Raw genomic sequence first — 14,761 nt, forward strand, 5'->3', positions numbered from 1 at the left:
TGGGGAAAAAAATACATTTTCATGTGCAACTCATAATTTTTGTTCCCTTAAAACTTTAGCATCACCAATCAATAAAAGACTCTAAAATACATTGATCCTTCCAGAATTATTCCTCCCCTTTTCAACTAAAGTAAATATACACTTAAAGGTTGGATGCCTTTTCAATTCTTATCAATAGTCACGATATTTTTGTAAACTTACCCGTACCAGTGTATTACACCTAAAATACATTGGCATTAATAAGTAAAAATAAATTAGTATCAGATTCCTTTGAATTTGAAAGAAAAATATAGGAAGCATTTTAATTGGTCTAAATACTTAATTATTTTGAATCATACAGGGTAAACTTTTAGGCCATACTAGCTATTTGTTTTAAATCAAATAAAAACAAAACAACTAATTTTATACCACATCAGTTGTTGTGTTAAAGAAATCACCCTAGTTATTAAATATCATTATGCAAATATCATTTCCCTTGAATAAAATGTGACTAGATTCTTAGAGATGAAGTACAACATATATATAAATGACAATATTGATGTAACAAAATGTATGTCAAATAAGCAGCTAAAAGGTCAATAAACAATTCGCAATTCTACTTAAATAAATTGTCAATTAAACTTTATTTGAATCCAAAGACTTTCTGTGCCTTAGACTGTGATGCCGTTCTTTGAACCCTAATATTATTTAACAAAAATAAGAGTTTCATTGCTAATACTCATGTACTCAAAACAAAAGTTGAGGTTATTAAAACCATGCCATAAAACATATATTAGATGGCATTGGCACTACTACCTACCATTCCTCTTCAATTTGCACCCTAACCTGTAGCATTTGCATGGAGTCCTAGTGGTTCCCATCACTTACACGAAGATAACTTCCCAAACAACCAGATTCCATTCCCCAAATTAAGACATATAATTATAACCACATTTCATTCTCCAAATTAAGGCATATACCTGTAGCATTTAAACTCAAAGTTGGAGGATTTGTTGAGAGACAAAATTACTACGCCAGTCTAAAAAATCACATTGTGACAACAATAAATTTATTTACATGCTGAATAAAGATCTCAATCAGTTCAAACGACAAAATCACCTTAAACTATGCAACAAAATCTAAATGCCTGATTTGTGACAAAATGAAAGAATTAAACAAAGAGGACTGACTAGGTTTCTTTCTTCCAAGCTTTATATTTGCTATGATTGATAATACTTCTGGTAAGGCAAAACTTAGATGAAGGGTAGGCAACAGGGCAGTAAAAACCTTGGAACTCTTGAGATTCCTTCAAGCCCGTCTAACAAAGGCATCATTTTCACCATCAGCGTTCTTGAAATTTTCTTCAAAGGAGCCTCCAAAATCTCCACCATGTTGACCAACATTGCTGCTGTCTTGATTGCTAGCAAATTGGCCATTGCTGCCATAATATCCACCACCAAAGCCACTGTTAGTAGTACCTGTACCAACATTGCCATACATCATGGCACTTCCAGGGCGTTGACTACCACCAGCACTCTGGCCGCCGCTACCAGCAGCAGTGCTACCATAGCTACTTCTGCCACCAATTCCTGCAGTACTATCATAACTATTACTCTTGCCAAATCCGGCAGAAGCACCATAACTACCATAACCACTACCTGGAGTGCCACCAAAGTTACCAGTATTACCTTCACCACCCACAGCAACACCATAATTCTCACCGTTACCACCATAGCCTCTACCTGTTCCATCATTGTAAGTGCTACTGCTTGGAAAGCTACCAGCATTTCCATAATTAATTCCATTTCCACTGTAACCACCACCAGCACCATAGCTGCTTCCCCCAAAACTGCTGCCCTTTGATTCTCCACCATATCCACTGCCACTGTAACCTCCAGCAGCATTGCCACCAGCAGCATCACCAAAGTTCTTACCAGGACTGCTGTTCCCAAAACTGCCACCTGATCCTCCACCATATCCATTGCTTCCATGCCTGGCAGCATTGGGACCAGCATCACCATAGTTCTTGCCAGAACCACTGTCCCCAAAACTGCCACCTGATCCTCCACCATAACCTCCAGCAGCATTACCATAGGCACCAGCATCACCACCTGGTCCTCCACCATATCCACCACTGCCATAACCTCCACCAACATTGCCACCAAAGGCACTAGCATCACCATAGTTCTTGCCAGAGCTTCTGTCCCCGAAACTGCCACCTGATCCTTCATAGCCACTGCTGCCATAACCTCCAGAAGCATTAACACCATAGGCACCAGCATCACCACCAGATCCTCCACCATATCCACCACTGCCATAACCTCCAGAAGCATTGCTACCATAGGCATAGGCACCAGCATCACCACCATATCCAGCGCTGCCATAACCTCCAGCAGCATTGCTACCATAGGCACCAGCATCACCACCTGATCCTCCACCATATCCACTGCTGCCATAAACACCAGCAGCATTGCTACCATAGGCACCAGCATTGCCACCAGATCCTCCACCATATCTACCACTTCCATAACCTCCAGCAGCATTGCTACCATAGGCACCAGCATCACCGTAGTTATTGCCAAATCTGCTGCCCCCAAAATTGCCACCTCCATCATATCCACTACTGCCATAACCTCCAGCAGCATTGCCACCACCTGTATTATCATAACCACCACCACTTGTAGCAGTGCCATATGGAGAGTTTCCATAACTACCTGGATAACTGGTGCCAGCTCCAGCACCATAGGGAGTACTGCCATAAGATCCATCAAAACCACCACCACCAAATCCACGAGGTCTTTCAGCAGCAAAATTTACCTTGATCCGGCGACCATGCAGATCCTGAGAGAAGCTTTAGACTCAGAACAAAGTAAAACAAAAAGGTAACAGAAGTTTTGTCCATCATTAAATAGAAAAAAAAAAAATTTATCATGAAGTGTCAATGAAGAAGTGAAAAGAATGAAGTTACAAGATATTAAGCACCAGTGGTGAAGTTATAAACTAGCTTACACCAGATAAGCTACTGAAAAATTATAAATTAAAATACAACAGATCCTGAAAAACAAAATACATTTACACTAAGAAAGAAGTGAAAAAAAGGAAAGGTAACAATGATATCATTAGTCATTAATTATATTTGTACAACTAAATTAACAAGAAGTCACAATGACGGATGGATGTTAAGTTAAAAACTAGCTTACATATCAGATAAGTTACTGGAATTTTTTACATATAAAATGCAACAGGTAGATCTATTATATGTGACACCCCAAATACATTTTAACTGCATATGCCTATCAAATGAAGAAACATCAATAGCAGTTAGCTGCCAGGATGTTCCCTTTTTCCATGAGTTTTGCAGTGATTAGCTATTTAATTACACTCAACCTCACTGTAAAATAATGACACAACACTATTTTCTGATAACTGTCAGTCATTTTAATCAATAATTTGTCTACAGACATGATTTACAACAAATCATTACTGCATTGTTTAATCTATGTAACTGATCTCACCTAATGGGAAAAGGCTTGGTTGTCATTGTTGTTGTCGATGAGAGTTGTGACTCATACCAACAGTGATAGTCACAGTGGCAGTCACATAAATAAGTGATCACCTAAGAGCTAACATAATCCAAAACATAGATATGTTTAATCACCAACCACAAAGGAACCAAAAAGAAATATATGAAACGCTCAACAAATTCACACATAGCACTGACTGTCAAAGAAGTACAAAAAATTTATGCCAAAGTACAAACACAGGCTTCCACAGATTCAATGGCTTAAGTAGCATCATCACACATTTATGTATATATAATAATTCTGCACAGTACTGTCATTGCTAATAACAAAATTCTAACACTAAGAGTGACAATCTGTTTTACCTGTCCATCCAAGGCCTGAATGGCACTTGATGCCTCCTCAACTGTACTGTAAGTGACAAAACCAAATCCTCTGGGCCTACCAGTTTCGCGATCCATAACTATCCTTGCTACAAAAATATGAGATTAAACATCAATTAATTCTGGCAAACATTAACACAAATGACTCCAATAGGATTTCACTGAAAACAACCAAACCCCCAAAGAGAATCTGACAATTTACCATCAACAACTTGCCCGTATTTTGAACAAATTTCACGAAAGCTTTGCTCATCAATAGAATATGAAACACCTGCCACAGTACAGATAAACATATTCATTCTCAATCATTATGATCATCACCTAAAGAACAAAGAAAAGACATGAACAAAGCAATTGATTGATGAAAACAGAGTGAATATTAGCTCTAATGCACCTCCGATATACAGCTTTGAATTGGGAGGAACATTAGACATGCACCGAATAGCCTGGAAAACAGATCGGGATGAACAAAACTCTGAATTGATCTTCCTATTAGTTGTTTGTCTCAGTATGTTCCCAACTCTACCAAAGAAAGCCATTCCTGGAACCTGAGAGAAACCATAAAAAAATTAAGCTACATTTAAATCATAACATATACACATAAAATTTGAAAAACTAATCTATACCTTAAACGCCAACAATACACCAAATTCTCCACGCAACCCTGAAGGAAATATTAATGAACCGACATTAAAAAAATCGAAATCATTAAAATTTGGGTTTGTGACAACCCAAAAACAAATAAATAAATAAATGAGATTTTGTTGTTTTTGCATCAAACAAAGGAATGAATTCATAAGGAAATGATGAAATAGTGCATGCCTTTGTTGTTCTTTGTTATGTGCAGCGGTGCTAAAACCCTAGTGAACTTCTATTGCAATGGGTTTAAGGGAACTACAATAGCTTGAGTAGCTCTCAGCCATTGGATCAAACCCAACTATGTATGATTTCTTTATTTCTTTATTTATATATATTTTTTGTCTATGAAGGGTTCTCCACTTCATGTCTCATGATACGCTGTCGTTTACCCCTGTTTGAGCATAAATGTAGACATGGAGCGAAAGGAAATAAAAATGGCTTGTAAAGAAATAGTATTCTTGAGTAAGTTTACGGTTTGAATTTTATTATAAAAAAAATGTAATGAAAAAAAAAATCTTCTATTAAAAATAATTACTTAATTTTTTTAATATTGATTAATTATCAATAATTATAATATTATAAAAAAAATTAAAATTATTTGAAATAAAGTATTAGAAAAGATATGTTAACATTTCTTTATAAAATATTTTTATTTTAATTATAAAAATATTATATTTTTATTTTAATTATAAAAATATTAAGTGAATTTATATATATATATATACATATGGATTCAAATCATATCGATATAATTTTTATCAACCATTACAATGCTTAATAACTTTAAACAAAATGTGAATTTTATCACTTCAACTGTTAAATCATAACTTCATATTATCTTATATATTTATATTAATTTTTTGTTAAAATTAAATAATAATTTGAAAGTAATCAAAATATTCATAATTTAGTATATTTTGATGTATATATTACATTAAGTTTATTTTACATGAATGAAATATCAAATTATTTTGGATTAATACAATTTTTTTCATGTATTCTAAGAGTAAGAAACTTTCAATAAAAAAAATTCATATTTAATTGAAATTTATCGAATGATGTAATAATTAATAAAAGTTACACTAATGTCATTTGAACTATCATCATATATATATATATATATATATATATATGAGGAGAGATCCGTTTATTTCAGGAGTAAGTCTACTCCATTTATACATTGATTTGAATTACTGAAATGAAGTATAAAATGATTTTCAATTTTTTTTTAAAAATTTGTAGATTTGATTTATGCATTAAGAACTTTAAATTCAATAGTTAGGTCATTGAAATTTGATATAGAACATGAATTATTAAACAAAATAAGTCTAGGTAGACTTTCTCTTAGAGTAAACAGATCCCTCCATATAAAAAAAATAATATATATATATATATATATATATATATATATATATAATTTAATGTATTACAAATATTATTAATGAAACATCTATTTTTTTTAAGTGAATGTATTCATTAGCTGAAAATTATGATTAAATCATTAAATATAATCACTATTTAAATTATTTAATTTTCTTTTATAGATATTTGATATTTCTAGAAATACACATTCAAATTTTATTATTATTGATTTATTTTATAAAATCTGCTGAATTTTTTTTCTTCAAAATACACATTTATTATTATTGGTTTATTTTATAAAACCAGTATTGTGAACTAAAAGTCTGAAAATCGCTTTTTTTATTATTACTAAGAAAAAAGAGGCTCTTGTGTCTCTTTGTTTTTAATCAATTAAAATATATGAATAAAAAATAAATTATGTAGTGAATAGTTAGTTGAGTAATTATTTAAAGATGATAAAGACGAAAAAGACATTAAAATAAAAAATAAATAAAAATAAGTGATTTAGATTTATGAATAAAATAAAATAGAGTAAAATGAAGTAATTATTAAAAGGGGTATCCTTTTTATATAATAGTATGTAATCATTTATTTTTTCTAAATTTAATAATTGCTGAAAATATTTTTAATATCTAAATAACAAAAAAAATCATATTTAAATCCATATTTTATTTTGAAATATATTTATTAGTGGTTGGGTTAAGATTATAAACACATACTTCAATATTCGAATGATTTCCATATAAAGAAAAATCATATTTTTTGTTTTATGACAAAATATCAAATGCAATTACGGTGTAAAAATTTTAGTAACTGAAAACTCACTTGCACTCATGCAGCGCGGTTCTCTTTTTAACTGCACTTTGTAACATTTGACCTGATTTTCTTGTACTTCAAAAGTAAATTTAAAGTAAAAGTTAGAATAAGAACTGTTTTTTTTTTTGGTAAAATAAGAACTTTAAATTTAATGTTAATTAAAACTATTTTATAATTTTTATGTCAAAAAGTTATTTTTAGTCTTGTTTTTTTAATTGTTTTTTTAAAAAAGATGAAGATCTTTAAAGATAACTTTAAAAAATTAAAAAAAATTAATTAAAAGTTAGATTCTGTCCAACTTATGATTTTAAAGATAATAAAACAGGAAATTTTCTTTATCCAGCTGTTTTGGGTATGACATAAGAATAAAGTTAAGTCCTGGTCCTTGTTTTCAACATGCTTCGAAAAGTATGTTGGGAATTATGCTTTCCATGACTAATGTCATATAGTGAATTAATTTTGGAGAGAGAAGCAGAACTACTGGAAATGAAGAAACACAACTTTAATCCACTTCCGGACACAACCCCTTTTACATCATTCAATTTGCCAGCTGTACTCACAGGAAAAAGAGCAATAGATATCTCAGAAAGATCAATTGGTAAAATGATAACCGGTTGTGGCGATCTGGCCTAATCATCACATTAAACCAGATCATTATTATTAATAGTGAAAACTAATTTATTAAAATATTCAAAATAAAATAAGAAAACATGTTATATATATAGAGAGAGGAGAGTTATAATAATACCGGTGTAATTTTTACTAAGTATTACACTGCTTAATAACTTTTTATTAACTGTGAATTTTGTAAATTTAACCGTTAGATTAAAAGTTCATATTACTTTACATTTGTATATCAAATTTTGTTAAAATTGAACGACAACTTGAAAATAATCAAAGTATTCATATTTTATATTTTGAAATGAATATATTATGTCAATTTTGTTTTATAAGAATGAAATAACAAATAATCTTGGATTAATATAAAATTTTGTATATATGATCTAAGAGTAAAGAACTTTCGATCTAACGGTTGGATTTATAAAATTCACATTTAATATAAAGTTATTGAACGATGTAATACTTGGTAAAAGTTATACCGATGTTGTTTGAACCCTCCTCATTATATATATATATATATATATATATATATATATATATGAGGAGGGATCCATTTACTCTAGGAGTAAGTCTACTTAAATTTACTCCGTTAAATAACTTATGGTCTACATCAAATTTCAATGATCCAACCATTGAATTTAAAGTTCTTAATGCATAGATCAAATTTGTAAATTTTTAAAAATTTGAAAATCATTTGATACTTCATTTCATTAATTTAAATTAATGTATAAAATGATTTTATAATTATCTGTCAACTTGAATTAATGAAACGAAATATAAAATGATTTTCAAATTTTATTGAACGGAGTAAGTTAAGAGATCAGATTAAATTAGATAATTAAACCTCTAATCACTCAATACTTTTATGCTTCTTCCCTTGTTACTCCCTCTCTTTTTTTCTCCACAGCCTTCTCCTTTCTATTCTCTCACAATAAAATCCCTAATCTGAGCGAGGAAGAGTCGAAGGAACTCGTGGCTAGGGTTTCTCCTTTGAGAGAGGACTCGTGCAAAGCGATGCTGCAATGACTCATGCCCTTTGCGATGAATAGTACAACAACACAACATTAGTGAAGGTGTTCGTGAAGGCATTCATTGGGAAGATACTAAGGGATTTTTCGTCGAAGGAGACATCGAAGAGAGTGTTGGGGAGAAAGCGTTCGCGAGAAGCTTGAAGGCAGTGAAGGAGTTGTTGGAGGATTACTCAAGTTCAGTGTTCAGAGGGGATCATAATGAGACGGAGGCTATTCAGAGGTTGAATATGCACAAACACCCGATATATTGTGAGAGATGAGAGGGTTAAAATATATATTGCAGGCTTGTGCCAATGATCGATGTTGACCAGAAGGGAGGAGATGAAAGAATAGAAAGGAGAAGGTCATGGAAAAAAAAGGGAGTAATAGAGTAAGGAACAAAGAAGAGAGAAATAATGGGTGATTAGGGATTTAATTATCTAATTTAATCTAACCTCTTAAATTAATCTAAGAGTTATATTTTAATCCTCTTATTTCTCACAATAAAATATTCTCTCACCTGAGACCCCCTCTCCCTCTTTCTATATATATATATATATATATATATATATATATATATATATATATATATATATATATATATAAAAGTATAATGGACTACACATAAACTTAAATTTCTGTTATTTATTTAACAAAATAAGAAACATAATTGAGAATTGCATTGCATATACGGCATGTACGTGCGTGTGTGTGATTTTCTTAGTTCACTATTTGTTTTAATTTAAAAATAGCTTTATTATAAATTTAAATATTAATATTTTTATCATAATATTTGTATCTGCCTGAGGGTACACTCGTAGTCTTCTTAGTGAAAATGGCCGAACGGATGCTTCAAACAGACTCTTCAGAGGGGGTAGGTACCAGCAAAAGGAAATCTGACGCTCAAGTTAGGACAAGCACGATATTCTAGGGTAATTAATGAACAGGGACGTACCTCGTTACGTGTGACCTATTTATAATACCTGACATGGGCCTGAATGTGGTGGGCCTATCCTAATCTTTACCAAATTAGGTAATACGATGCTAATCAGCTAACCATGTCTTAATTATGCACTTGTCCTTGTTAACTGTGATTTGTACTATAACCTGTTTAACCTATCGGCACGTTGCCGAGCCGACAGGTTATAGTACCGTGCCGTCCTCTGGTTCGGTTGTGTGAATTGGCCGACGTAGTTGAAGAATTGATTGGTATAGTACCTTTCTTACTTTTTTTAAATTCTTGCGTTATCATTGATTTTGACTAATGGTGTGTAGGTATCATGGCAAATCACGAAGAGGACGATTTGGATATTCGCACACTGATCAGAAATCAAGTGGCGGCAACTACTACGAACAGGGCCCCGACCGGTGTGCGCGGGAATCAGCCGTCTGCCCAAGGTAGTGGAGCGGGGCCAACAGTCAGGCCGAAAAAACCCTATCGGCCCCAGCTTGAAAAAAGAAGGCCTGACCCCAGGGCCGAGGAAGAGAGCCGTCGGGCCAAGCAGCGCCGAGTGGCGAGTTCATCTGTTCTGGAAAGCTTGGCTGGGCCGAGTTTTCTGGCCGGCAATGTCAACGCTCAGGATTTTCTGAGCCAAGACTTGACCTCCGAATCGGGTCAAGGGGTGCTGAGTCGTATGACCTCGGCTCAGAAATGGAGCTTCTTTTGTGAATTCCAAGTGCGTGCTGTGGCTTTAGCCCAAAGAATCGTGATGAAGCCAAATGGCGAGGCCGATGGATTACGTCGGCAGCTAGCTGAGCAGGAGAAGTCTCACCAAGAGACGCTGGCGGCGCTTACTGATGCCCAAACGGCCAACACCAAATACCAGGCCGAGGTGGATCGTCGGGGTCGAACAGCTGATGACCTGGCTCTAAAGGTTCAGCGTCTTGAACTTGCTTTGAAAAGTGAGACAGAGAAGGTTGCTGTTCTGAGCAAGGAGTTGGAGGCCGAGAGGGTTGCTTTCGGGGCTTACCAGGAGAAAGCGCGCAACAAGGACTTAACTCAACATCAGGCTAGCTTTGCTCAGGCTGCCCGACAAGCATGCTTCTTCGGCGACTTCCCCCCTGAATTTCACCTGGACATGACCAAGGACTTCTTCTAGGGGAAGTTGGTGGACCTGACTTCTATCCCTCCTGACCAACAAGCCGATGAGGAGGCCCCGACACGGCCAGCTGGGCCGAATGAGGAGGTGACGACGTACGAGGAGGGTGCGCCGGAAGATGGTCCGGTTCAGGGGGAACCGGAGGTTAGGTCTTAAGCTTTTTTCTTGGTTTGTGTAATGTTGGGCCGATAGTGCCTCTTCTTTAATGTATCTTTTGCAAGGCCAGTAGTGCCTTATTGAATGAATTTTACTTTCGTTGCCGTTACATATTGGTGTAAATTTTTCTTTAGATGATAACAACTCGATTGATGTAAGCCGCCTCCTTATTCGAGAAAGATGGGAGGGAAAATTAACTAAAGTCGCATCCTTGGCCGAGAGACATCTCGGGAGGGAAGACTTGTGAATTAATGAAAGTCACATCCTTGGCCGAGAGACATCTCGGGAGGGAAGACTTGTAAAATCAGTGAAAGTCACATCCTTGGCCGAGAGACATCTCGGGAGGGAAGACTTGTGAAATTAATGAAAGTCACATCCTTGGCCGAGAGACACCTCGGGAGGGAAGACTTGTAAAATCAGTGAAAGTCACATCCTTGGCCGAGAGACATCTCGGGAGGGAAGACTTGTGAAATTAATGAAAGTCACATCCTTGGCCGAGAGACATCTCGGGAGGGAAGACTTGTGAAATTAATGAAAGTCACATCCTTGGCCGAGAGACATCTCGAGAGGGAAGACTTGTGAAATTAATGAAAGTCACATCCTTGGCCGAGAGACATCTCGGGAGGGAAGACTTGTGAAATTAATGAAAGTCACATCCTTGGCCGAAAGACATCTCGGGAGGGAAGACTTGTAAAATCAGTGAAAGTCACATCCTTGGCCGAGAGACATCCCGGGAGGGAAGACTTGTGAAATTAATGAAAGTCACATCCTTGGCCGAGAGACATCTCGGGAGGGAAGACTTGTAAAATTTTAACATAAGGACGCAATAATGTTGACAAGCTTGAATACTGAGAATGCTTTTTCATTAATGGACTGATGCCTCGTTAAAAACCTTGCCGACCAAAAACCCCTTTTCACAATTTTATAAGAGGAAAAAAGATCGGTTCAAGGAAAAGAGTGCATCATTTTACACGTAGTTGAAATGTAAATACAAGTTTAGCTGTAATATGTCTTCAAATGAGTGGAGTTCCAAGTTCTTGGTATGATCTTGCCCGACAGTTCTTCTAACTTGTAAGTCCCATTGTGGAGGGCATGTCGTATCCGGAATGGGCCATCCCAATTGGCCGCCAGCTTTCCTTCAGAGGAGTTGCGCCTTGCCGACCCGGTTGCTCTTCACACGAGGTCACCCTCATGAAATGTCCTCGGCTTTAGATTGGAATTAAAGCGTCGGGTCATGCGTTGTTTACATGCCTTGGCCACTATCTGCGCGTTCGTTCGTATTTCATCCAGAACATCCAATTCGGCTTGGAGTGAGTCGTCATTAGACTCCTCATGGAAGTGTTGTCGCCTGAAGGACGGTTCCCCTACTTCAACTGGGATCATCGCATCCGCGCCGTATGTTAGGCGAAAAGGCGTCTCCTTGGTGGTTGATTGGGGGGTGCATCGATATGCCCAAAGGACTTCTGGTAGCTCTTCGGCTCATGCTCCTTTTGCCGAACCGAGTCTCTTCTTGAGCTTAGTGAGTATAACCTTGTTGGCTGCTTCGGCCTGCCCGTTTGACTGAGGATGCTCCATTGATGTGAATCGGTGCCAAATGCCAAGGTTTTCAAGGAAAATGTTGAACTTCTTATCAGTGAATTGAAGACCATTGTCCGACACAATGGCATACGGGATGCCGAAACGGGTAACCAGATTTTTCCAAACAAACTTCTGAACGTTGGCTGCGGAGATGCAGGCGAGCGGCTCGGCTTCTATCCACTTTGTAAAGTAATCTACCGCGACGAGAAGGAATTTAACCTGGCCTTTTGCTATAGGGAACGGACCGAGCACGTCTATCCCCCACAAAGCAAACGACCACGGGGAGCTGATACTGTGCAACTCGGTAGCCGAAGCGTGGATGAGGTTTCCATGCTTTTGACATTGTACACATTTTTTAACAAACTCAGCACAATCTCCTTTCAAAGTTGGTCAATAGTATCCGGCACGCAGGACCTTGGCTGCCAAGGTTCGCCCCCCGGAATGAGAACCACAAATACCTTCATGGACTTCCCGCATAACATAATCGGCTTGTAGGTTGTCGACGCATTTGAGCAACGGGGTGGAGAATCCTCGCCTGTAGAGCTCGTCGGCTACTATGGAGTACCGACCGCTTGTGTTCGTATCTTTTTGGCTTCTATCAGATCAGTTGGTAATTCCCCTCGGACAATAAAACTCAGGATGGCCGTCATCTAGGTCGATGTCTGAGTGTCAGTTGTCATGCACTCCACTGTCACACTTGGGGAAGGAATCTCCAGGTGAATGGTTGTGCGCAATTGTCCTGGTTTCCGGCTGTTGGCGAGCTGAGCTAACTGATCGGCTCGTTCATTGTTGCTTCGTAGAATGTGTCGTATTTGAACCTCAGTAAAGTCGTCCTTGAGTTCTTGGAAGAGGTGGTAGTATTGCAACAGATTGGAGTCTTTGACCTGAAAGTTATCATTGACCTGCTCAGCCACGATTTTCGAGTCGGTCCAGCATCTGACTTTTTTCACGCCCATCTCGGTTGCTAACCGCATCCCGGCTAGCAAGGCTTCATATTCCGCTTGGTTGTTAGATGCTCGGAAGCCGAAGCGGAGGGATTGTTCTATGGTGATGCCTGAGGGACTAGCCAGAATTATACCTGCCCCACTTCCTTGGGCATTATAGGATCCATCGACATGCATGGTCCATGGTTCGTCTTCAAAACGACCTGGAGGAGTGAGCTCGTTGACAAAGTCGGCTAAATGCTGTGACTTGATGGGGCCTCTTGGCTCGAAAGATACGTCGAACTCTGAAAGCTCGACCGACCATGCCATCATCTGGCCGGCAATCTCTGGTTTTCTTAGGACTTTTGCAATTGGACAATCAGTTCGGACAACTATCTTGTGACTTTGGAAATACTGCCTGAGCCGACAGGCGGTGTAGATGAGCCCTAAGGCTACTTTTTCTATCAACTGGTAGCGTCGTTCGGCATCCTGTAGTGTTCGACTGATGAAATACACCGGTTGTTGTTCGTCTTGCTTCTCTTGAATCAGGACGGCACTGATTGAAGTGCCGGAGACAGCTAAATACACAACCATGCCGAGGTTGGCAACTGGTTTGGAAAGGATCGGAGGTGTACTGAGACGCTCCTTGAATTGTTGGAATGATGCTTCACACTCTGGGGTCCATCTGAACCGCTCCGTCTTCTTCAGTAAGAGAAGGATAGGTTTAGCTATCTCGGCTAGGCAAGGAAGGAACCGAGAGAGTGAGGTGAGTCGGCCTGCCAACTTCTGAACCTCTTTCAGAGTACCTGGACTTTTCATATCCAGAATGGTTTGGCATTTGTCGGGGTTTGCTTCAATGCCTCGGTTGGACAACATGAACCCCAGAAATTTTCCACCTGAGACCCCGAACACGCATTTTTCGGGATTAAGTGTCATCTGATGTTGCCGAAGCGCTTGGAAGACATTAGCCAGGTCACGCACGTGCGTGGAAATGTCGCTTGTTTTGACGACCATGTCGTCAACATACACTTCCATACTTCGACCAATCTGTTGATGAAAAATTTTATTCATCAAACGCTGATACGTGGCTCCGGCATTTTTCAACCCAAACGGCATGACCCGATAGCAGTAGTTGGCCGTTTCAGTAATGAATGTCGTCTTTTCTTCATCTTGGGGATGCATACTGATCTGGTTGTATCTCGAGTATGCATCCAAGAAAGACAAGAATTTGTGACCCGATGCTCCATCAACGAGTCGGTCAATATTCGGCAATGGGTAGGCGTCTTTCGGACAGGCTTTGTTCAAGTTTGTGTAATCAGTACACATACGCCACTTTCCATTCGGTTTCCGAACCATGACAACGTTGGCCAGCCATGTCGTATAGTGCACTTCTCGGATAAACTGAGCATCTAGAAGTTTTGATACTTCAACTTCGATTGCGGCTTTCCTCTCTTCTCCGGCCTTTCGACGCCGCTGTGCAATCGGCTTTGCCTCTTTGCTGATTGAAAGCTTGTGGCAAAGGAAATCCGGGTCAATGTCAGGCATGTCGGAGGGATGCCATGCAAACTAGTCTTTGTTGTCAAGAATTACTTGTCCGATAGCACTCTTTTCTTGTTCAGAGAGGACGGTCCCTAGGTAAGTAAGCTGGGAGTCCGAAGCTCCAACTTGAATCGA

The 14,761-nt window shown here is 37.8% G+C and overlaps 1 protein-coding gene across 1 annotated transcript; it reads right to left on the reverse strand.

The window, feature by feature from the left end:
• Nucleotides 1-1,031: 1,031 nt before the first annotated feature.
• Nucleotides 1,032-4,847, reverse strand: LOC109815980 (uncharacterized). Its single transcript, XM_020380815.3, has 6 exons — nucleotides 4,706-4,847; nucleotides 4,510-4,547; nucleotides 4,278-4,431; nucleotides 4,086-4,154; nucleotides 3,866-3,972; nucleotides 1,032-2,820 (listed from the first exon to the last, which is right to left on the reverse strand). The coding sequence occupies exons 3-6, from the start codon at nucleotides 4,420-4,422 to the stop codon at nucleotides 1,288-1,290; spliced, it is 1,854 nt and encodes a 617-aa protein (XP_020236404.1). The 5' UTR covers nucleotides 4,423-4,431; nucleotides 4,510-4,547; nucleotides 4,706-4,847; the 3' UTR covers nucleotides 1,032-1,287.
• Between the last annotated feature and the right edge of the window lie 9,914 nt (nucleotides 4,848-14,761).

This window comes from Cajanus cajan, chromosome 6 (genome assembly GCF_000230855.2).
Source record: "Cajanus cajan strain Asha chromosome 6, NIPB_CcT2T_4, whole genome shotgun sequence".
Taxonomy (NCBI): domain Eukaryota; kingdom Viridiplantae; phylum Streptophyta; class Magnoliopsida; order Fabales; family Fabaceae; genus Cajanus; species Cajanus cajan.

Coding starts and splice junctions, on each gene's coding strand:
- LOC109815980 (XM_020380815.3), bottom strand. CDS start 4,422: ATGGCTTTCTTTGGTAGAGTTGGGAACATACTGAGACAAACAACTAAT. Junction 4,155..4,277: donor TTCAAAGCTGTATATCGGAG/GTGCATTAGAGC, acceptor GTACTGTGGCAG/GTGTTTCATATTCTATTGAT. Junction 2,821..3,865: donor TTCAGGCCTTGGATGGACAG/GTAAAACAGATT, acceptor AGCTTCTCTCAG/GATCTGCATGGTCGCCGGAT.